The 22,643-nt window shown below is 38.1% G+C and overlaps 1 protein-coding gene across 1 annotated transcript in view; it reads right to left on the reverse strand.

Annotated features, from left to right (window-relative positions):
- Positions 1-8,070: 8,070 nt before the first annotated feature.
- The window catches only part of JAM2 (junctional adhesion molecule 2), a 65,504-nt gene continuing 50,931 nt past the window's right edge, over positions 8,071-22,643 (reverse strand). Inside the window, exons 5-10 of the mRNA XM_069472426.1 lie at positions 19,974-20,176; positions 17,205-17,304; positions 15,098-15,205; positions 12,982-12,997; positions 10,591-10,633; positions 8,071-8,152 (exon numbers count right to left, since the gene is read on the reverse strand). Coding sequence (XP_069328527.1) covers positions 8,120-8,152; positions 10,591-10,633; positions 12,982-12,997; positions 15,098-15,205; positions 17,205-17,304; positions 19,974-20,176 — 503 coding nt within the window. The 3' untranslated portion in view covers positions 8,071-8,119. The remainder of the gene's footprint in view (positions 8,153-10,590; positions 10,634-12,981; positions 12,998-15,097; positions 15,206-17,204; positions 17,305-19,973; positions 20,177-22,643) is intronic.

A 22,643-nucleotide genomic window follows, 5' to 3' on the forward strand; every position in this document is an offset into this window, starting at 1 on the left:
GTGTATTCCTGAGTGTATTGAATTCTGTGTTTTAGGCTTGTTTTTAAATCCTTTCATTTGATTGTAATGAAGCAGTTGGAAACTATGGATAAATTAGCCACAACTTGCCCATAACCCTGCCAGACTCTTCTCACTGTGCAGGAGTATACTTTTAAAAACGGAGACTTATTGCCTGAGGTGAGCCACCTTTATCTAACCGAATGTTTATTCCAGTGGAGGGATGTTATACCCTCTCCTAGCATATTAACAAATAAATAAATATAAATCCTTTGATAGAGCATCCTCAGGAAATTCAGTTATAATTTTTAATATATATAGAAACATCTGTTCTGTTTTGATTTCCATCTCTTCACATGTTAAATGCTTTTATTCCAGTAATCCAGATCCTTTGTCTTTGCTTGCAGATCACAGTCTATTATAGTTCTGTACAGATTGAGGAGGGAAAGGTGGGAACAAAGTGGAAGGAGAGTTCTACAAAGGCCCTTACTTTAAAAGATTAAACTATATGGTGGTGTTTTGTCCAAGTAACAAAAGATCCAGCAGATATGTCCTGTATAAGTGGCATATCAGACACCGTGAAAATTTCAGTAACTATAGACAGTTCTCAAGGAAAGTATTTTCTAAAAAGGAAAACAACCAGGCGTTTTTATATCTGACAATATCTCTGATGTTTCAATAAATACAGGTCTGAATAAACCTTTAAAGATTTTCTTTAAAAATATGAAGTAAATAGCCGCCTTTATGAGATTTAGCTCACTTCAAAGGAAATATATTTATATTGTGGCATGACATAGCTGAAGTCAAACCTAGTGAGGAATACCTTTTTGAAAGATCCACAAATATTTTCTAGTGGTATAGGTGTGATTAAATAAGATATGTAGGGAAGGAATGGGGGAAGGTAAAGTAATAAAAGAAGCAGCCCAGTTTGCAAATGCAGCTAAGCAATGACAGATTAGTTGAACTACTTTTATTTAAATAATTGTAGGCATTGAAATAGTATCTGATGTTTAATTATGGCAGTATTTACAGGTAACTGAGGAAGTCTAGTTGCTCAGGGACTTTCTCTAACCTCCTGTGACCTGCCAGTCAGTAGAGAACAAACTGACCTTTTCCCTCCCTCTGCACTTAAAATTTAGTTGAATTTTACCTTTTATAGTCTTACACCTGTTTATCTCATATGCATTTTTTTATCTGTCTCACAACTATGTGGGGTTTCCATATCACAGTCTCTTCATTGATTATTGAAATGGGATTCTGTTTGTGATTAACTGTAAGAATTGCCCCACTCCCATGCCCTATATTATAGGGCTATGCATGTATATCCAAATTTTGGTCAGGCAAGTGCTTCCTGTTGTCCAGCTGAGCCCCTAGTGATGCTGTGCATCATGGATCTTCACCAAAGCCTCTTCTTCCTCAGAGCCCCCTCTTTTTGGCAAGACTGCCCCACTCTGCAAACTCCAGGCTTTGTCTGATGCTTCTACCTACCAGTACGCTCCTCATCCTGTGCTTACCTTTCAGGACCATCTTATTTATATGTTTATGACAGAAGATCTCTGCCTGCTCCCAGACTTCTGGGTATTTAAAATGTTGGGGGTTTTTGTTGTTGTTTTCCCACTTGTGTTAGGGGCTGAATTGTGTTTCCATAAAATTCATATGTTGAAGCCTAACCCACAAACACCTAACAATGTGACTATTTGGAGATAAGAGTTTTAAAGGTGTTTAAAATGATACCCTTAGGGTGGGCCCTAATCCAATCTGACCGGTGTCCTCATAAAAAGAGGGAAATACGAGTTGAGAGGTAGGGAGAACTAGAAAGGGACGTGTGTCTTGCTTATCTAGTACTGCCTTTAGTAATAACCAAAGAGGGCTTCTGTTCTAGGCAATTTTTACTTAATCCATTTAGTGTAGGGGTTTTTGGTGTTTTTGTTTTTGTTTGGTTGGTTTTGGCTGTTACTGTTTCTCTTTTGGTGCCTCTGGTGTAGCAGCCTTCCAAAGGCTAGCTCTCTGATAAAGTGCATGTATGAGGAGAGGGGGGCTGTGGGGTAGTTGGTTTCCTCAACTGTATAGATTACCTTAAATGAGAGGTCCTTTCCATCTTTTCCAAACTCCCCTCAGCTCCCACTGGAATACTATATGTCCACAGTCTTTTATTTCAGATGTTTCTCTTGAAATGCTGGCAAGAATTCTCAAAGCCAACTACTTTCAGTGTTGCCCACTGGACCCACTGGAAACTCACACGTCCTTGACCTACAAAATCTTGGAAAACAGGTGCTTCACCATATTCCCCTGCCTCCCCTTCTTCTTGATATTTCTTTCCAACTCTTTCATCCTGCTCAAATAGCTGCTATTTCCTTGGCAGGTGCCTTCAGTTTTTACAAGTGATTCTCTTTACTTGCCTTGGGGGTGACTTGGGGAATAGTACTCCTCATAACTTTGACAAAACTGTTCACTGTCACACAATTTGGACAGTTCATTGTCTTGGTCTCTCTGCCTCTCTTCCCCTTTCCCCTTATTCCTTCCCACCCCTAATCCATCCATACACATTTGAGCTTATGTGTGGATGGTGTGGTGGGGTGAAGGGGAGTGATGGACTGGAGTAATTATTTCAGGGTAGCACTGTCTCTTTGTGAACAGCCAAGGGGTATTTATACCCAATGTATTTGGCATTTTCTCTACGAAGTGGGACACTTGTCTTCAGCCTTTGGGCAACAGAAAAAGTCCCAATTAACACACTGTTACATGAATATATCATATCTTTGTGTATGAAACTTTTTGGTTTATACCAATTCTCTTTGGTTTATATTGTCCTAAAATTTAGAAAAATAATGGCTGCATACAATGTATCTGAAAAAAGTTTTTAAAAAATTTAGAAAAGTAAGTTTTTTGACCTACTGTAACTTCAGTATAATTCAATGGTAGTTAAATATTTGGAAGGAAAGTGAGCTTATGAATGAAAAGTTAAGAAGCATGTGTAACTTTAGGAATCCAACTATCTTAGAAAATCTTAATTTTTACACTCTTTTTAAGAAGACTTAAAAATAGCATATTTAAATTTGAAAATAAATAGATCATAAAATGAAGCTTTGGAACAGTCTGCCTTCAATCTCAAAGAAGTTAAACAGGTCCTTTGTTGGTACACACTATTCACTTGTTTTTAGAGCACTTTTTTAGTAGAAAGAACAAAGACATTTTACACTCTCATATGTCTTTTATTTATTTATTTATTTTTTTTTTTTTTGAGACAGAGTCTCACTTTGTTGCCCAGGCTAGAGTGAGTGCCATGGCGTCAGCCTAGCTCACAGCAACCTCAAACTCCTGAGTTCAAGGGATCCTGCTGTCTCAGCCTCCCGAGTAGCTGGGACTACAGGCATGCACCACCATGCCCGGCTAATTTTTTTCTATATATATTTTTTTAGCTGTCCATATAATTTCTTTCTATTTTTAGTAGAGATGGGGTCTTGCTCTTGCTCAGGCTGGTCTCGAACTCCTGAGCTCAAATGATCCGCCCACCTCGGCCTTCCAGAGTGCTAGGATTACAGGCGTGAGCCACCGAGCCCGGCCCTCATATGTCTTAAACATCATTTTCAGAAACTTAGTCAAGTAAAAATGTGGCATATATTAAAAAGTAACAGATATTAGAAAGTACCAACAAATAGTTTATAGTTTACCTTGAATTTCCCAATGAGTTATTACTACTAAAAGTGTTTCAAAAACTTACAGAACAAGAAAGAAGGAATATTACATTTTAATATTTGAAAGCTGTAAAAATATTTTGAGCTTTTCAAGAAGTGCATGAAAATGGACACCTAATTGTTAAAAGAAAGAGTAGGATAAGAGAAAAATAATTTCTGTCCAGCTTTCATTCATGGAGCAATAATTTGTGTAACTTTGTATAATATAAATGAACTGGGTTATAATACAGAACACAATAGTTCATTAATATTCTAATTAAATCTCTGGAAGAATGTTATTAAAGTCTTTAAATTTGCTCTTTCACAAATGTTCCTTTGATTTTTAAACATTCATTCATCATTTATTAGATACAATTACATGTTAGATACTGTTAAATACTTTGGGGCTTACAAAGATGGTTCTTTTCTCAAAGTGCTTTCAGATTGGTAGGGGTGTCAGCCATGTAAATATCTAACTGTATTGTAAGACAGAAACCAATAGGTGCCATAAGAGGATCAATCAAATGCTACGAAAATTCAGAGAATAAGGAAATTTCTTCCAGCAGGGGAACTAGGCTGTCAGAGAGAGAGTGGACATTGACCTGTCTCTTAAAAAGAGTAGACAGAATTTACACACATCTTGTGATTAGAATATTTAGCATTCCAGGTAGAGGCAGTATTATAAGTAAATGTATAGAGGAGGAGGAAAATGGGTCATTAAGATAAAAATCACCATACTTCAGCTCAATGGGTGCATAAGGCAACCAAAAAGGATAGTGGAACATGTAGCTGAACAGGTAGGTTGTGACAATGTGATGGGATATGTGTGTGTGTGTGTGTGTGTGTGTGTGTGTCTGTGGAGGCGGGGAGGGCTTGAATTTCAGGCTAAGGAATGTGGACCTTGGTGATAGATTAGGTAAAGGAAGAATGAAAGCTTTTTAGCCAGGAGTAGAAGGGAGTTGACGTTGCTCAAGAGAGTAATCAGGCATACTGACAGATGGGGTGTGGGGAAGGAGGAACTTGAGGGCAAAGGAGCCTTTGGAATGGGAGAGATTGAAACTGTGACTAAGATAGAGGTACCCTCTTGGGGGAGGAAAGTCGCAGAAGATGAAAGGTAAGATAGTAACAAAAGCCTGAGATAACAGGATTAAAGCAGTTTATCAAAGAATCAAATAAGCCAAACGATGGAGTCAATGAATAAACGGGAAGTTAAAGATGGAGAGATTTAGAGATAGGAAGGGGGGATGGTGATGATAGAATTTGAGATTTAGGCATTAGTGGAGAGTGGATGAGAATGAAATGGCTCAATACGGTATTTAGATGGGGAGGAGGAGGAAGGAGGCAGAAAAGTATTATGTGTAGGCTATAAAACAAGGGAGGCCATGGATGGGCCAGAGATTACTGAACACTAAGGGAAAGTGTGAGAGCACAAGAAAGGACTTATTGGGGGGTAGAGAAAAGAACATGGTGTGTGAAACATCCTGGATCAGATGGACCCAAGTCCACACAGACCCTGACTCCTCACTCATGAGCTCTTGGCAAATCACTAACTCTCTGTTTCCTCATCTGCAAAATGATGACATTGCCCACTTTATAGCATCGCTGAGATGAGATTTTATACACCCTCACCACCACCCACCCACCCCCACCTCTAACATATATAAAGTGTTCAATAAATAGTTTTTGCTTTTTATTTTCAGAGCATTTTTCTCAGCATTGGAGAACTTGGCAGTCATCCCAAACAGAGATGATGAGATTCTAATCTTAAGCAGTTGAAGAGCTAGCCATGTAGCTACAGATGGTAAGAGGGTGTAGTTTCCTGGGTTTTACTGCACAACAATAGCTGGATGACTCTTCCCCTGCACTGTTAAATGGGGCTAAAACGTTTAGCAAGTTCAGCTATTTTTATTAATGTAGAATTTAATCAAACAAAACCACCTGTGTGATGAGGGAAGTTCTTTGCAATGTTGTATTAAAAAACAATCATTCCAGATTTAGTGAGGTTAAACCTCCAACTAAAAATAAATTAATTCTAGTTACACAGCAACAGTAATAATTAAAACAAAACTTGCTATTAAAAATTCTAGAGCTCTAATCTTTGTACAACACAATTCACTGCAAGAAAATAAAATGCTCTCAGAATTACAGAGGGATTTTACCAGCTGTTTAGTGTTCAAGTCCCTGAAATAAAAGCAAATGGAGACACAAGTAGACACCAGTGACCCACAGGTATACTTTTAATAATTAGAAAATTAGTGCCCAATATTGTGTCCTTTGTATGGGAGAAAGCATTCTTTATACAATGATTTTTACTTAGCTGTATACAATATTTTAAGATAATGTGTAATACATGACACAAAGAGTGTTAGATGCATAAAATGAATTTGCTAGCCTTTGATGTCTGAAAAATAAGCTTTTCGTCTATTAGCGAAGCTAAGGCACTACATATTACCCCGCCACACACACCAATATGGATTTGTGTGGTTTAAGTTAAAGAAGTTGATCTTGTGTGATGATAGGTATGTCTGAAGAGGCATCTTCGAGAATCACATAGGCATTTGCCAATGCAAAAGGAAAGCATTCCTCAAACCAAAGCAAATCTTCCAATCAAAGCATAGGCAATATTTAGCTTGATTTCTTACGAAAGCTTGTAGACAGGTATTTTTTTCCATCCTTCACCACCATGAGTTGGGAAACTATGCCTGTGAGCCAAATCCTGTCTGCACCTGCTGTTTTTGTAAATAAAGTTTCATTGGAACACAGACATGCCCATTTGCTTATTTTCTATGGCTGCTTTTGTGCTACAATGGCAGAGTCCAGTAGTTGCAACAGGAATCATATGGCTTAAAATATCTACTATCTGGCCCTTTACAAAGATATTTGCTGACTAATGTGGTGATAATTTGGCCTTTGGGGCACAGCCATGTTACGGACCTGATCTTCAGGATGGGATCTAGTGAGAAGCAACGAATGCCACAGACAAGTCAAAGGGGGAGCAGGCACCTTCCCGGTGACCTGGTGTCCAGGCACATGCTAGGCGTGTGTGCTTACTCCATTGTTTGTTCAGTGAATGCTGGAGATTTGCTTTGCCCGTTGGGTAGGAAGAGCAGACTCCTTCGAAAGCAGCTTCACCATGTTTGGAGTTGTCAAAGGTAGTGAGTGACCTTTTCCTCCAGTTTTGTCCAGAAGAACAGGATGTACCCTAGCCATATTTTGTTTTGATTATGAATTAAATAATCAAAATAAGTTAAAAATGACAATACTTTTTAAACATAGCCTAATCAGTCTTACTATTAAATGTATCATTGGAACTTTCACATTGTATCACTAGCTGGAGGCTTTTTGTGGTTAATCAGCTGGGAAATCAGATGATCAGACTTACTTTTCATTTCAGCCATTTCTTGTTTGCCGTCTATGTCTCGAGAGGGGTGCCAGATGCAGGGATTCACAGTGAGCTTTTTCATCTCATTTTCCTCGTAGACAACTACTTCTTTCCTCCATATCCCTGCTTTCCCTAAAGCAGGATTGGCAACCCCCACCCCCAAAGGACTTGGCCCTGCCCAGAATTTCACTGCACAGTTTTTAGAGACAAAAAGATGTGAAGTCACCACTCATGCAGGTAAAGGTATCTGCAAGGTTGTGTAGGATCCAGCGGTGAGTTCCGATGTCAAGGTCACTGATCCTCTTCAAAGAAGTCTTAGGGGAAGGAAACAGCAGCAAGCAGCTCTGAGGGTGAAATGAGCCACTGGGATTTGTGTTTGACCATCAAAATTACATTTAATGAAGAAAGCAGCAACACACAGCAGGTGAATCCTATGGTGCACACCTGTGAGCTCCAGCCGTTAGGTATTTCTTTTCATGTTGCTGTTGGTTCTCAGAAATGAAAGTAAACACAAAGTACCAAAAATCCTTGGGCATGAGACTTACCCCCACTTCCTCCCTTCTGTGGATATATTAGTGATAAATGAGCAGCGGAATAAGGATTGTATTAGGAGAGAAAAGAGGATTCTGGTAGAAATGAGATCAGAGTTTCCTTTTGCATCTGTCAGAGTATTTTCTGAATCCCCTAAGTCAGACTCTTGCACAGAGGTGTGTGCAGTTTACATTTTCATGATCTATGGGTTAACTTCACAATCACTATATTTTAGTAACCTTCTCTAGAAGTTAGGACATTGTTAACATTTCACAAAACCCAGACTATTACAAAATATTTTGATTTTTTTAACTCAGTCCAGACATGGAAGCCAGACTATATTTTAGATGTTGACAGAATTATTTGTTTAAAATAACAAATTCAGGTGAGTTAGCAGTCATACAAATTATAATGAAATACCAATTTCATTTCCTCATGTACCTTCTTTTCAAATGTAAGACAAAGCAGAGTTTTATAATAGTTTAATAACTTCCATAACAACTGTGGTTTTGGTGTATCTCAAAAGTGGAATCTTTTAAATTATAAATGATTTTGTGTGCTTGAAATCCTAGGAAAAGAAAGAAAAAACAAGTTTAGATATAATGTACTAATTCATATTTAAAGAAATATAAATCTTATGAATATCAAGCTACATCTACTGTAAGAAACTTACAGGTACAAACCAACATATATTTAATTAAATCTATTTTATGGAAAATTAAATAACTGCATCCTAGCAGGTAAGGTACTTTGAAATTTCGCCCAGAGAGTGAAGTAGGACTGGAATTTCGAATGAGAGAAATCCTGTTTGTTGGGGGGATGCTACTGGTATCTAGTGGGTGGAGGCCAGGGCTATTGCTAACCATCCTACAATGAGCAAGACAGCCCATCAAAACAAAGAATTATGTGGCCCAAAATGCCAATAGTGCTGAGGATGAGAAACCCTCCTATAGACCAAAATAGAATTGAAGAAGACTTTAGCCCTTGGTTGATGAGAGCAACTGAGAGGAAAGCATAGAAAAAGTAAAAGGCTTTTGCTCTTTCCATTCAACCACAAAGTGCTATTTACTGTAGAGAGGGATGAGATTATTTAGTTCCACACTCAAGATGTACTTTCCATAAACTGTAAAAACAAATACGGAGTTACATACTGCTTGCCCGCTAATTAAAGAATAGTACAGTTTCAGTATAGTAGACTACAAAATAAGGTGACTTCTGTGATAGACAGTTTCTGGAGTAATTTTTAAGAACCAAATTTTAACAGAAAAAAACCTCTATGGAGCAGTAAGTAGGTGTTAAACACTAGTGTCCATTGGAATCACTCAAGTGTTTAAAATACTGATGTTCATACCCCACTCCAAGCTCTACTGAAAGGAAATCTCAGAGAAGCCCCACAACAGATTATCAAGGGTTTCTGAGAAACCACACTCCATTTCTCAAGACAAGACTTAGGCCTCTAAAAACACTGGACATTCCCTTTCCCCTGCTACATTCCTAAAAAATAATCCAAAAGTTTGAATATCCATCCAAAAAGCCACAAAGTCTGAGCAATGATGGTATTTACAGATTTACTGTAGTGTTTACAAATATAAAAGTGCACAAGGATCCAAATGTCTAAATTATGTTCTATAAACCATCTGAGTTAGGTAATTACTGTATCTTTTCAAATATTTCTGAAATATTCCTTTCAATAATAGCAGAGGATAGTCTATGCTCTTGTCTAAATGTTTGTGTCCCCCCAAAATTTATATGTTGAAACCTAAAATCCCCAGTGCAGTAATATTAAGAGGTGGGGCCTTTAGGAGGTGATTAGGTCATGAGGGCAAAGACTTCATGAAAGGAATTAGTGCCCTTATAAAAGAGGCTGGAGAGAGCTTGTTTGCCCAGCCACTATGTGAGGACATAGCAAGAAGGCACCATCTATGAGGAATGGGCCTTCACTGAATCTATTGGCACCTTGATCTTTAACTTTCCAGTCTCCAGACCTGTGAGAATAAATTTTTATTGTTTATAAGTTATCCAGTTTATGGTATTTTTGTTATAGTACTCCCAAAAGACCAAGATGTTGCATAGCCCTAAAATTTTCCAAGTGTGTCAAATAACCAAACGTGAGTCCTGGAACCACAGATCTGTTGGAAACAATCTGCTTGGTCAAGTTGCCAGGAAGCAAAAGGTCCCAGCTCCGCAGCTGTTATTCTGTGTGAATTTGTGTCTTAATTTTCCTCATCTATCAAATAGAGCTGATAATGTCAGGCCTAGTGATACTAAGAGGGCACACTAATTATAGAAAACACCATGAGAAAAAAATAATGATATGGTGAAGTTCACTCTCTGTAATTGCCTTACAAATGCCAGGCTTCTTTATCATGCCATTCCAGACAGGGAAAGGAAACAAACATTTACTTAACTCCTTCTAAATACCAGTGATAGACACAAAGTATACTAATCATGTCTGTAATCGCAGTACTTTGGGAGGTAGAGGAGGGAGGATCACTTGAGACCAGCAGTTCAAGACCAGCCTGGGTAACACAGAGAGACACCATCTCTACAAAATGTATTTTAAAATATTAGCGGGGCAGGGTGTCATGTGCCTATAGCCCTAGCTGCTTGGGAGGCTGAGGCAGGAGGATTGCTTGAGTCTAGGAGTTCAAGGCTGCAGTGAGCTATGACATCGCCACTGCACACCTGCCTTAGCAACAGAGCAAGACCCTGTCACTTAAAAAAAAAGTGTGTTAGAAGTGAAAATGAGAGGTACAAAAATAGAGATAGGAGGAATAAGTTCTACTATTCCATAGTACAGTATGGAAACTATAGTTAACAATAATTTATTATATATTGTTAAATAGCTAGAAGAGAATTATAATGTTCCGAACATGAAGAAAAGATAAATGTTTGGCATGAGGGGGGAACAAAAGTGAAAATTCACAACTTCCATACAATTCCTTCATTTCCCTGCCCTATTCCCTAAAAACATCCATTCTATAAATATGCTTTAAAAATACTCACGTTTTCACTCATTGTAGTGGCTTTAGATGCAGAACTACTCTTCCTGTTTGTAGAATATAAAAGACAATATTTAGTACATTATCACTTCCAATCCTGAAACACATACCTTCTTTCTATTAATCTTATCCCATACATTTTCTCAGCAAGAATATGAATGTGTATCTTAGGTAGGAAAAAAGCCAATAATCCTAAGTGAATTTCTTATGTATCTAGACAATATTCACAGAGAAAGGCAGGCAACAAAATATCACTGTGTGTGAAGCCCTGTGCATCTAAATGTAGCCTAGAGCTGGTATACAAAAGATTTTTGTGGCATTTACAAGCCAGAGGCTTATTAACTTTTAACTTAACATATTAACATTTAAAATTTTGCAAGTTTGAATATTATAATCTCAAAATTCACTTTTGTTCTCAAGGAAAGAAAGTTTTACATGGTGACTGGGATTTTAGTCATCCCTTTCATCGTTCAACACATATTGAAGGCTACAGATTCAGTAAATGGGAGGAAATATGTCTAGGAATAAAGATACTCCTTCCCAGTTTACTACCTGGTTTGATTGAGATATTGATAGAAGGAAGAATAACCTCCTTCACCGCAGCACTGCCAACCCTTCTGCTTATGAGAGGTGATCTCTCTCCTATGCTCAAAACCCTCCAATTACTTTCCACGTTACTCAATAAAAGCGGAAATCCTCACAATCACCTAGAAGCTGGGAGTTGGGGAAGGTGGCAACACATTTAGGCTACCTTGCCGTACAGGACTCACCCTCTTTGTTGATAACTTGGACTCCAACCTGGACTTGTACTGAGATATTAAGAGAGTGAGAGACCAAGGTTGAGCCAGAGGTCTGGGAACAGGAAATCAATGGGAGCTAAGTCTTCAAAGGACTTAGGAGATGACAAGCTATCTGAAGCCATGGCAGCTGGAGTGGAAGGGAATGCCCATAGACCCAAAGTTGGGTCTGCCATGTCCTTATGTATAAGGACAGTCACAAAATACGTGCCCACAAACTGGGGGCTTTGGTGATCTCATCCAGATCTCGTGCACCAATGACTCCTACATTTCCATTTCCAGTTATTCCCCCAAGCTCCAAGTTTGTATATTTACTGATTATCTCCATCTGGAATCTAATAAGCACATCAAATATTAAAAACCAAATACTCCAGACTTCTCTACCTACCCCCACCACTGCTCCCAAACTCTCTCTCCTCCTAAAATTTTCTACACTTCCATAAACAGTAACTCCATCCTTCTCATAACCTTGAGGCCATCTTTGATTTCTCTCTCTCTCTCTCTCTCTCTCTCTCGGCCCACATCCAGTAGATTATCAAGTTGTTAAAAAAGTACATCCAGGATCCTATCACTGACACTTTGGTACCAGCCACCATTTTCTCTTGCCCCGGTTACTGCAGTAGTTTCCTAACCGATCTCTTTGCTTCTACCCTTTATCGCCTTGTAGTTTATTCTTAACAGAGTAGCCAGTGTGAGCTTTGAAGAACTAAGTAAGATGATGCTACTCCTCTGCTCAAAGCCCTCCAGTGACTTCCTATCTTACTCGTAACTAAAGCCAGGCTCCTCACGACTGCCTGGAAGGGACTCTGTACGATGTGGCCCCTGCGACTTCTGTGCACTCGCCTGCTCTCTCGGTTTCCCCTGGATGTCCCTCAGACCCTCCAGACATGCCCAGCTTCGAGCTTTTTCCATTTGTTCTCTCTCTTCTGCCTGAACACTCTTCTCATGGGTATCCGCACAATTTGCTTCCCCACCATCGGATCTTCCTCAAACTTCCCCTCAACAGCGAGACCCTCCCTGACCACCCTGTTTAAAATGACAATTTCCATTCTTGCCCTCTGTATTCTCTGTTCTCTTACCTGCTCTATTTTTTCCTACAATACTTATCGCCATCTAACAGGCTACATAGTATCTATCTTTGTTTACTCTCTGCCTTTCTCTGCTAGAATGTAAGCCCCACAAGACAGGGTTTGGTTGGTTTTTTGACCTGTTCTGTTCACTGCTGTATCTCCAGTTCTTAAAACAGTGTTGGGCACAAAAGCAGTATTAAATTAATGTTAAAAAGGACTGTTGAGTAAAATTTTACTTGAAAATTTTCCATTTAGCAAAATATAGTAAGTATGGTTTTTAAAAGTAGTACTATGGAAATGCCTATGAAGTCAAAATAGTGAGCATATTTCTTACCCAGATAATCATTTACAAATGGATATGAGGAATGAGGTAGGAGGTGGGATTTCTTGATGAACTTGAGTAGCTTTCTATAGGATTAAAGCTACACAAATAACCCAACTTTCCACTTTTGACTTTAAACAGATGATTAATAGAAAATTAGTTGATAGAGGGGAAAAGACATACATTGTAAAAAAAAGTATACTTACTGGAAGGAGGTTTCTTCTACAAAAGAATAAGTATATGTCATTAATACAAGAGTTAACATGGTATGATACAGATTCACATAAAAGTGATGTTTGGCTCAATTTCTTTTTATTAATCTTGACCTTTAGTTTCTGAGATCTGTACCTTCTAAGTCAAGAGGTAATGAACTTTTTCTGTAAATGGCCAGACAGCAAATGTTTTAGGCTTTGTGGACTGAGAGGCAAAATCAAGGATACTATGTATCCTTATATAACAAGAGAGAACACAAATTTCTAAAAATTTTTATTGATGAAATTCAAAATATGATAATAATAATCAAAGTTTTATAAGTCTACTGGTTAGAGTAATGGAATTCTTTTGGGGGGAATAATATTTCTCTTAATTGAGATTCAAAGTTAGTGTTCTCTATCATCAAATAGATTGTAAATTTTCATCTGTAAAAGCCATTTTAGTTCATGGACCATAGAAAAACAGGTGGTGGTGAGGAATTTGGACCACAGGTCACATTAAATAGTTTGCTGACCCTTGTTCTAAATGCAAATTCAAGAATATAGTTCTCTTGCATAGACTTTTTTTTTTTTTCCTGTGGAGACAGAGTCTCGCTCTGTTGCCCGGGCTAGAGTGAGTGCCGTGGCGTCAGCCTAGCTCACAGCAACCTCAAACTCCTGGACTTCAGCAATCCTTCTGCCTCAGCCTCCCAAGTAGCTGGGACTACAGGCATGCACCACCATGCCCGGCTAATTTTTTCTATATATTTTTAGTTGTCCAGAAAATTTCTTTCTATTTTTTAGTAGAGATGGGGTCTCGCTCTTGCTCAGGCTGGTCTCGAACTCCTGACCTCGAGCGATCCTCCCGCCTCAGCCTCCCAGAGTGCCAGGATTACAGGCGTGAGCCACCGCACCCGGCCTTGCATAGACTTTCTGCCTGATGACGATGGGAATAACATTCTTAGCTAGCAAACTCCTAATACCCAAATAGACTAATTAATTTAGAAATTTGCCAGCTCCTCATTAAAAATACTCAGACAGATATTCTTTGCAAGCATAGATAAAGATGACAAGAATTGAATGATCTTATTTGTCTGTACTTTCACTGGTGACCAGCAGAGGGACACAGTTGGATTCCATTCATAAAATTATGTTACAATGGAGTAAATTGAAGCACTATACACAAGTATTAATTGACAGAGCATATTCTTAATTATAGAGAATCTCCTTGAATCTATGTTCGTGGAAACATTTTATGATACATAATAACTATTTATAGGTAACTCCTTTTAAATTTAAGTTTTATTTTGGTATAAAATATTTTTAACCTAGTTTCTAAAATTAGAGTTCATTATAAAGCAACAGGTCTAAAACTTGTTCATGCTATAAATTTATTTATTGTTCCACTAAAAAATTCTACTTTGTACATTATTGCCAGTGGACCTTATGGAGTTCTGCAGCTTTTTAGCTTTCAGATAATTTGAAAGACTGGGAGTGAAGAAATGCATTAAGAGAATAAAACATTAATTTTTAATCACACCCATTTACATCGAACACATTACATCATCAAATGGGGGATTGAAGTTATAAGAGGTTGAAACTTGAAGAACTAAAAACCTTGTACAGAAGCCACTCTAATAAATACAAAAGATTTCTAGTTTTAACTGAACAATTCTCTTCTAAATAAAGTTGTGCTAAATTTGACATTCAATATTCTACCCTGATAAAACATTTCACTTATTTATTTCAATGAAATTTCTTACACAGCTAGAAGTCAATTTATGTCTTGAGATATATAATTCCTAATTTAAAGGGATCTTTAATACATGTAAATATACTATAAATATCCATCTACATCAAATATCTCTGTCTCATTGCACTGTGCAACTCCAAGGATGCCTCTCACATGTTCCGTGGTGTTCCCTAGAATTTTGCAATGAGGCAGTTCTGCCTTTTCTCCCTAGGTTTGCTAAGGTGCTTCATAACCCATCTTGGAAATTTTCTACAGCAGAAAAATCAATGAAAAATATTCTCCAGAGTTTGCTAGACCTTCTTGGGAGAAATAGTGTTTCATAAGAAAACTGTGTATCCATAGGAAGTTGTCTATCAAAGAAGGGTAAAACTTACTTACTTGAAAAATAGCCTTTTCTCTGAGCATAGCACACACCAAGGCCACAAACGGTAATCACTAAGACCACAACTACTACAGCTGCTATGATGCCACTTATGTTGAGATCATCTGGAGTGTGAAATAAACCACACATAAATTCATTTAAATAGAGGAACAGATGCAATAATTAAATCAAAAAGTTTCAAAAAAGCTCCCCTTTGTACTATACCATGAAGCATAGTTTCATGCTTTTGAAGCCTGTTCAACTAACTCACTTCCAGGACCTGGCTCAAAATTTATTAAAAATATTAACAGAATTTAAGCTTTGCAAGAGTATTAAATTTTAAAAATGTCCATGATCCAGATACAAAATGTATGGTATTCTCTTCCATTCATTTAGAGATGTATAATAATTCACAGTGTTAGATATCAGGCTGGAAACAATCTTTGAAATTCAATGAGTTCAAGTATTCCTCTGCCACCCCCACCCCAAATGTTACTTAAAAGTCTTCTACATCATTATCTGCATCAATTTTACAAATACTGAAAAACAGAGCCTCAAAGAAAACATGTGCCAGTTATTCTGTAAAACTAAGTGTCAGAAACACCTTCCTTGTTGAATTTACATGGGGGGGGTGTCTATGTGTGTGTTCATGTACACACATACATATATGCCACTAAACTGCCATCCCACTAAATTTTAAATGAATTAAACTCTCTGAGGCTTTTTCCTGTTGCTATTAAGTCATCTGTCCTCTAACCTAATACAACTGGATTTTTTGGATTCAGGTTTGGAATGACTACTATGTTACCAACTTTTTGGGGGGTTGATTCTGTTGCCCAATAATTAGATTATTAACCTTCTATGTGTAACATTTCTGCAAATTGAGAACTGTATTAAAAATACTTTCATTCGAGTCATTAATAAAATGATGAGCATGACTTTGTTTAGGAAAGAACTATGTAACAGGCTGGTGGACACCATAATTCATACAACACAATTTATTGCATGCTCTGAATATGGGATTCAACTACATGTGGTTCCATCTCAACATTATTTAGATCACATTTCTCCGTCTCGTCCACAAGGATTTCATGAGTCACAGTCTTCTGTTATTTAGATACTTCCTTTGTATTTATTAAAGGAGCAATTCTTCAAAGAGTTCCCATTTTTAAAAGCAAGTATTCATTAGCATATGATTAAATAACGTGGAGAAAATAGTAGGCAGTATTTTTCACAACAATAATTTTAAATATTTTAAAGCAGTGTACATTTTGGGAAAGATCTTTTTAGAAATACTGTTTAAGTGAGTGTGTTTATCATAATTCTCAAAATTCTTTCCTAATGCCCAGTGTGTTATTTTTTTCAGATACCTCTGAAATATTAACTAATTTTTTATAAAGGAAACATGATACATATTTCTTAAGATGAGGCTACAGTAGGTATTTAAACAGTTTTAAAATGCAGATTATCAGTGTGTAAGGTATTTAAATTAAACAGGACCACTTAAATGGAAGGAAAAATAAATAGAAATAGGACAAGTGGTACAAAGTTATGGTAAAAACCATAGGCTAGGATGTGAATGAATGAAGTTAGAAAACACTTGATTAATGCATTAATTTTTAAACATGTTCTGATGAACTTTTTAAATAACTCCAAAACAGCATTGAGAAGGATACTTGGCGATAATTTAAACAACCGCTATGTTTGACTATAAATGCCAACACTTGAATGAGTTTGGTGAATAATATCAATGATATGCATCCCTGAATTAAAAAAATACCAGAAATTCAAACTCCTGGACCCTTAGCAATTTACAGACAAAACACTTAACTTTGTTTGAAAGAAAGATTATTCAGAAGAACATATTTTAAAAATGATTATTTAAAAAACCAAAAAATTTGTTAAATATAATTTAAGTATTTTTGGGCTTGTTTGGGAAATGGATTAAAAACAGCATCTTTGCTCCTCTGCAACATATTATATCAAGTGAATTTTAAACATTCTCTCCTGCTTTTCCTTAAAGTCACTCAGACTTTTTCCTACCCTTGCTCCTTTTATCCCCAAATACAGTACTCTCATGCCCTAATTGCAAACCATTTGTTCCTCCCAATATTCCATGCTTACCTACTTGCATTCGTTTCCCAGGACATCTGCGATATCCAACAGGATTACGGGCTTCACAGGAATATTCTCCAGTGTCCAGTTTGGAAACAGTGTTAAATTGCTATTTGTAGAAGGAAAAATATATATTTTTAATCCATAAACCTATAAATAGATTTCTAAGAAAACTCGGTCCCTTGAATTTTAGCATTAAGTTGGTCTTTCCTTTATAATGTCTCGGGACTCTATATCCTTACTGTGAATTTAAAAATCTGCCATGACTTCAAGGAGTAAATAGCTAGACCTCCTGTTTAATTTGACAAAGAAAGACTTAAATATATATGGGAAAGTTTCATTTTTCTTTTTTCTCGTGAGACCAAGAAAGGAGTATGGTTAGGAAGGCAGTGGGCAGTTTTTAAAGTTTATAGCACATGGTAGTATTAAGTAGTTTAGGTATTTCTAATTCCTGTGAAACACTATTTATAACTGAAGATCTCTCTGGTAAAAGGGTGAATGAACTTTCTTAAGTCCCAGGACAGTATACAGCAGGAGCAAACGATGAACATGTCCGCTAGAGAGCCAGTTACTGCCAGAGTAGCGTAGGGCCTTGGAAAATCTTAATTGCTGTAGTTTATAGGATTATAAATTCTATTAGTTCTAGAACTTTTAAAAATTTTGAAAAGATAAAGTCTAACCCTTGCTTTTATGACTCCCTACCAAAGCAACGGAAAGCTAAGACTTTGATATGACAGACTTCATAAATTTTCTTTTTAGAGTTAGGGTCCCACTCTGTCACCCAGGCTGCAGTGCAGTGGCACAATCATAGTTCACTGCAGCCTCAGACTCCTGGGGTCAAGCCTTCTCCCCGCTTCAGCCTCCCTAGTAGCTGGGACTACAGATGTGTGCCACCACATCAGGCTAAGTTTTTAATTTTTTGTAGAAACAAGGTCTCTCTATGTTGCCCAGGCTGGTTTTGCACTTCTGGCCTCAAACCATCCATCCTCCCCACTCTGGAGGATTTTTATCAGTAGTTTTATCCCCTTAGAGAGTATCTGGAAGGAATGAAGGCAGACAGAAAGGGAGGAAAGGAGGAAGGAGGGAAACGAGTGAGGAAGGGAGAGAGGGAGGCAAAGACGGGAATGAAATCCTGGACACCCCAAAGGATCCTGCCAGGACCAGTACAGAGGAGAGAGGGGTGCTCAGAATCATTCTTTCAGCACCCGCCTGTCACATCCTCAGTGCTGCAATAGTCGCTGCTGACTTCATCCACGAGGACCTCCTCACTGTCTTCACTCCTCCTGCGTGCTGGAATAGGAAGCTTTTCCCGACTTGTTTTCGCTCCATGGAATCTCTCACTCCCCCAAAAGCCACAGAATGCTTTTGGAATACTCACCATGAACTCAGGGCCAAGGTTACATACAAATAATAAGTTAGACTAAAACCCAAAATGATCTTCCAGCACATTATAATTGGTAATTAAAAGGAAGTCATTGGCATTCATACACTGGAGCCTGTGTCTCTTGTTCATTTCTCACAAAAGAACTCATCCTAAATTCAATCCAGGCGCATTTCTTTGACATTACAAGATAATTCAAGGGTTGAGATTAAGTGAGGAAAGTGAATCTATATCATTTCAGACTTGCTCTGGGGCTTTTATCACCTGCTCTGAGAAAAAATAAATTTGAAAAGTAAATATAGCAAAGTGTGATGGCAGGTTTTCTGCCCCGTTGCTCGGTGTAAAATCGCTGGGACCTGCTGACTGAGCCTGCTGACTGCTGAGAAGGCCAAAGCCTGGCCATCCTCACGGAGGAGCCGCACCACTGGTACGCTTTATCGTAAAGGTGCTTTATCAATTGGATTTATTATTTATCAGAAAATCTGGTTTTTAGTTTTTATTGTGCACTTGTAGGTTGAAGGAACAAAAGGAAACACTCACTGTACCCTCCTTTCAAAATTCCTTGAAATTGTTATTACTATTACCATGCCTGCAAGATTTTTTGATAATGGCTGCAGTAGTGATTCTGTATTGCTGGCAGGCAGACATTCAAAACTGATGTGTGATATTACATCGATTGGAAAAAAAAAAAAGCTTCAAGCTTAATGACCTTTTTTTTTTTTAAACTTCCATTCCACCTCTATCCTGAAAAGTCACAGATGAAAAAGCAAAAATAGTTTTTATTTTAAGATGTCATTAACTTTAAAGAGCATATTTATAGATTTCCATCAGTATTCCTACAAGGGCTTTCAAATAGAATATTTTAAAGGAAGAAACAATCAGAACATGTGGGCTAAATCTAAAGCAACAGACACTTGAGTCACAGAATAAACTGCTGTTGATCTAGAGCCATGGAAAAGTTTAAAGACACAGACATCCTACCATGACTGACTATAGTCACCATTTGCACGTGGTTAGCGTTGGGGTCAGGGTATTCCCAAGCTAGTTTTTGTACATTTCCCTGGTGTTGTAAATTGAGACTTAGTAATTTTCCAGGCCAGGAAGGTGGCTACAGTAAACTGCCTGGTCCGTCACTATGAATCAGGTGTAGCCTGCTTCAGGTCACTGGTACAGACCCTTCTGTGCTGAGCTCCCTGGTCTCTGTCTTGTCTTCCTATCTCCTGTGGCAGCTCTTTTCATCACTTCTTGGAGCAGGTACCACCATCTTTGCTGCTACCCCTTCTTCTCTCTACTTAGCATGCAAGGGTATCAGTCCTCTACTCTACATCATCTTAAGTTCTAATGATTTTTTATCCAAACACAAGACAGGTATTAGCCAATACTTGGAATGAACTTACCAGAGTTCCAGATTTTGCATTCACTGTGTAGGAGCTGTTGGTGCTTTGGGAGCCAAGTTTTGGATTCTCTAGCAAACGGACGCCATCCTTAAACCACGTGTACTCAGGAGCTGGGTTCCCTTCTTTGTCTTGACATCGTAATTCTACCACTGTTCCACTCAGAGCAGACGTGGGTACTTCGCAGGAGGGAACTGCTGGAGCCACTGAACAATGGAAGTCAAAAGGGATTGGTTATTTATAAGCTAATCAAGGGTTTCAATAGCCAGGGAAAGATGTACTCACTAGACCCCTGTGATAGAGACTGGTTTCTTGTTCAACAGACCCATTTCCTTTCTTCATGGGCCCATAGCAGATCACATTTGCTAGCCCCCTTGCTGTGAGATGGGGTCATGTGCTTGAACAATGGAATGTGGAGAAAAGTTGTATATGCCATTTCCAGGCCTAACTCATAAAAACTTCCTGCATGACTCTCTGTTCATCCACTCCCTTTGTTCCCTCCCACCACCAAGTAGGTGTCAACACCCTCAATGACCTTGGAAAGTCAGGTATTGAAGATGTCAGACATACATTAGGCTGAGTCTCTAACAATTTCAAGAAATGGAGCAATACAGCTCCATCACCAGCCCTGCTCCAACTATTTAGGCTTTACTTACATGAAAAAGAAACTTGTATTACGTTAAGCCACTCATGGAGAGTTCAGGGCTTACCCGTTATAATAGCAAGCATTACCTTAGCTAATGTAACAGCTATCCTTTTTTAGATAAACAATCTTTACTGTTTTTTTTTTTTCTAACGGTTTTAATGTGTTGGTTTAAAAATTTTTTTTAAATTTTATTTTAAAGATAGGGGTCTCACTATGTTAACGAGGTTGACTCAAACTCCTGGGCTCAAGCAATCCTCCCACCTCAGCCTCCTGAGTAGCTGGGACAACAGGTGTGAGCCACCATGCCCAACTGGTTTTAATGTTTATTACCAACTATATTCAAAAGAAGTCAAAACAAACCTAAGTATAGTTTTCAGCCTCAGTATTCAACCAAAATCCCATTGTGTCTGGAACTAGCCAAGTTAGAAAATACCTGTTCCAGGAATTAGGGTTAATTCTGGTCTCAGGAATTTGGAAAGTAAAGCAGACTTTATTAGGTGGCCTAATATCCAGGAAAACCCAGAACTGGATGAGGTAGGCAGAATTCTAAGATGGTCCTCCAAGACTGCCATCCTTGGTGTATATACCTTCTCTCAGTTATTCAATTAAAGACTAATCTAGGTACTACTGTGAAGGGATTTTGGAAATGTAATTAAGGTCTCAAATCCATTGTCTATAAGATAGAGAGATTTCATAGATGGGTTTGACCTAATCACATGAACCTTTAAAAACAGAGAGTTTTCTCTGAACAGGGACCTACAACCACAGGTATCTTCCAGCACCAAGAATTATCTTGGAAATGGACTTTCCCCAGAGCCTCCAGACTGGAACTCAGCCCAGCCAATACCTTGATTTCATCTTTATGATACCCCGGGCAGAGAACCCCATCTTCTTGTTGCTGGACTTCTGCTCCACAGAAATATGAGCCAATGAATGGGTGTTCTTTGAAGCTGTTAAATTTGTGATAATTTGTAAAGCAACAGTAAAAAAATGAATAAACCAACTGAATCTGCTGCAAAGTTTTCTGAATTAAATTTCTTTTATACTAGCACATCACTAGTATTTTAGAAAGAACCTGGACAACATAAAAAAGGAAGAGGAGGCACTTTATTCTCTTTACTTGGTAACTTATACTAACACCAATGAAGTGTAAGAGATCATGTTCCTCTACTAACTGCAGTCATGAGCTGTTAATATGTTAATATCTAGCAGTGATTCTCTTTTTTTTTTTTTTTGAGACAGAGTCTCACTTTGTTGCCCAGGCTAGAGTGCCATGGTGTCAGCCTAGCTCACAGCAACCTCAAACTCCTGGGCTCAAGCAATCCTACAGCCTCAGCCTCCCAAGTATCTGGGACTACAGGCATGCGCCACCATGCCCAGCTGATTTTTTCTATATATTTTAAGTTGTCCAGCTAATTTCTTTCTATCTTGTTTTTTTTTTTTTCTTTTTAGTAGAGACAGGGTCTCACTCTTGCTCAGGCTGGTCTTGAACTCCTGAGCTCAAATGATCCACCCACCTTGGCCTCACAGAGTGCTAGGATTACAGGTGTGAGCCACTGTGCCCAGCCTGTCAGTGATTCTTACAGTAACTAAATACACTGGCTTTGGAGTTAACCCCATCTGGATCCAAATCTTGGTCCAGACACTTTCTAGCTGTGTAGCCTTGGAAAAATAATTTAACTCCTGTTTCCTCATCTGTTAAAATCAAGTTTTCAATGAAGATTAAGTAAAATTACATATGTGATTACATATTGGCTAACACAGTAAATGCTAATTTCCTTTCTTTACCAAATAAGTTCTACATTTACCAAATGTAGTCCTTCCTTGGGACTACATTTTTAATTTTATTGCTCTTCTATTGTCTCATGTGATACCTTTTTATATGGTAGAAGAAACAGTACATATGTCGACAGCTATTGAAAAATACACTCTTGGGAAAGATGCTTCTATGTACAGTGTAGAATCATTACGAGGCTGTTGCAGGAGGATCACCTGAGCCCAGGAGTTCAAGTCCAACCTTGGCAACA

The sequence above is a fragment of the Eulemur rufifrons genome, chromosome 7 (genome assembly GCF_041146395.1).
Source record: "Eulemur rufifrons isolate Redbay chromosome 7, OSU_ERuf_1, whole genome shotgun sequence".
NCBI lineage: Eukaryota > Metazoa > Chordata > Mammalia > Primates > Lemuridae > Eulemur > Eulemur rufifrons.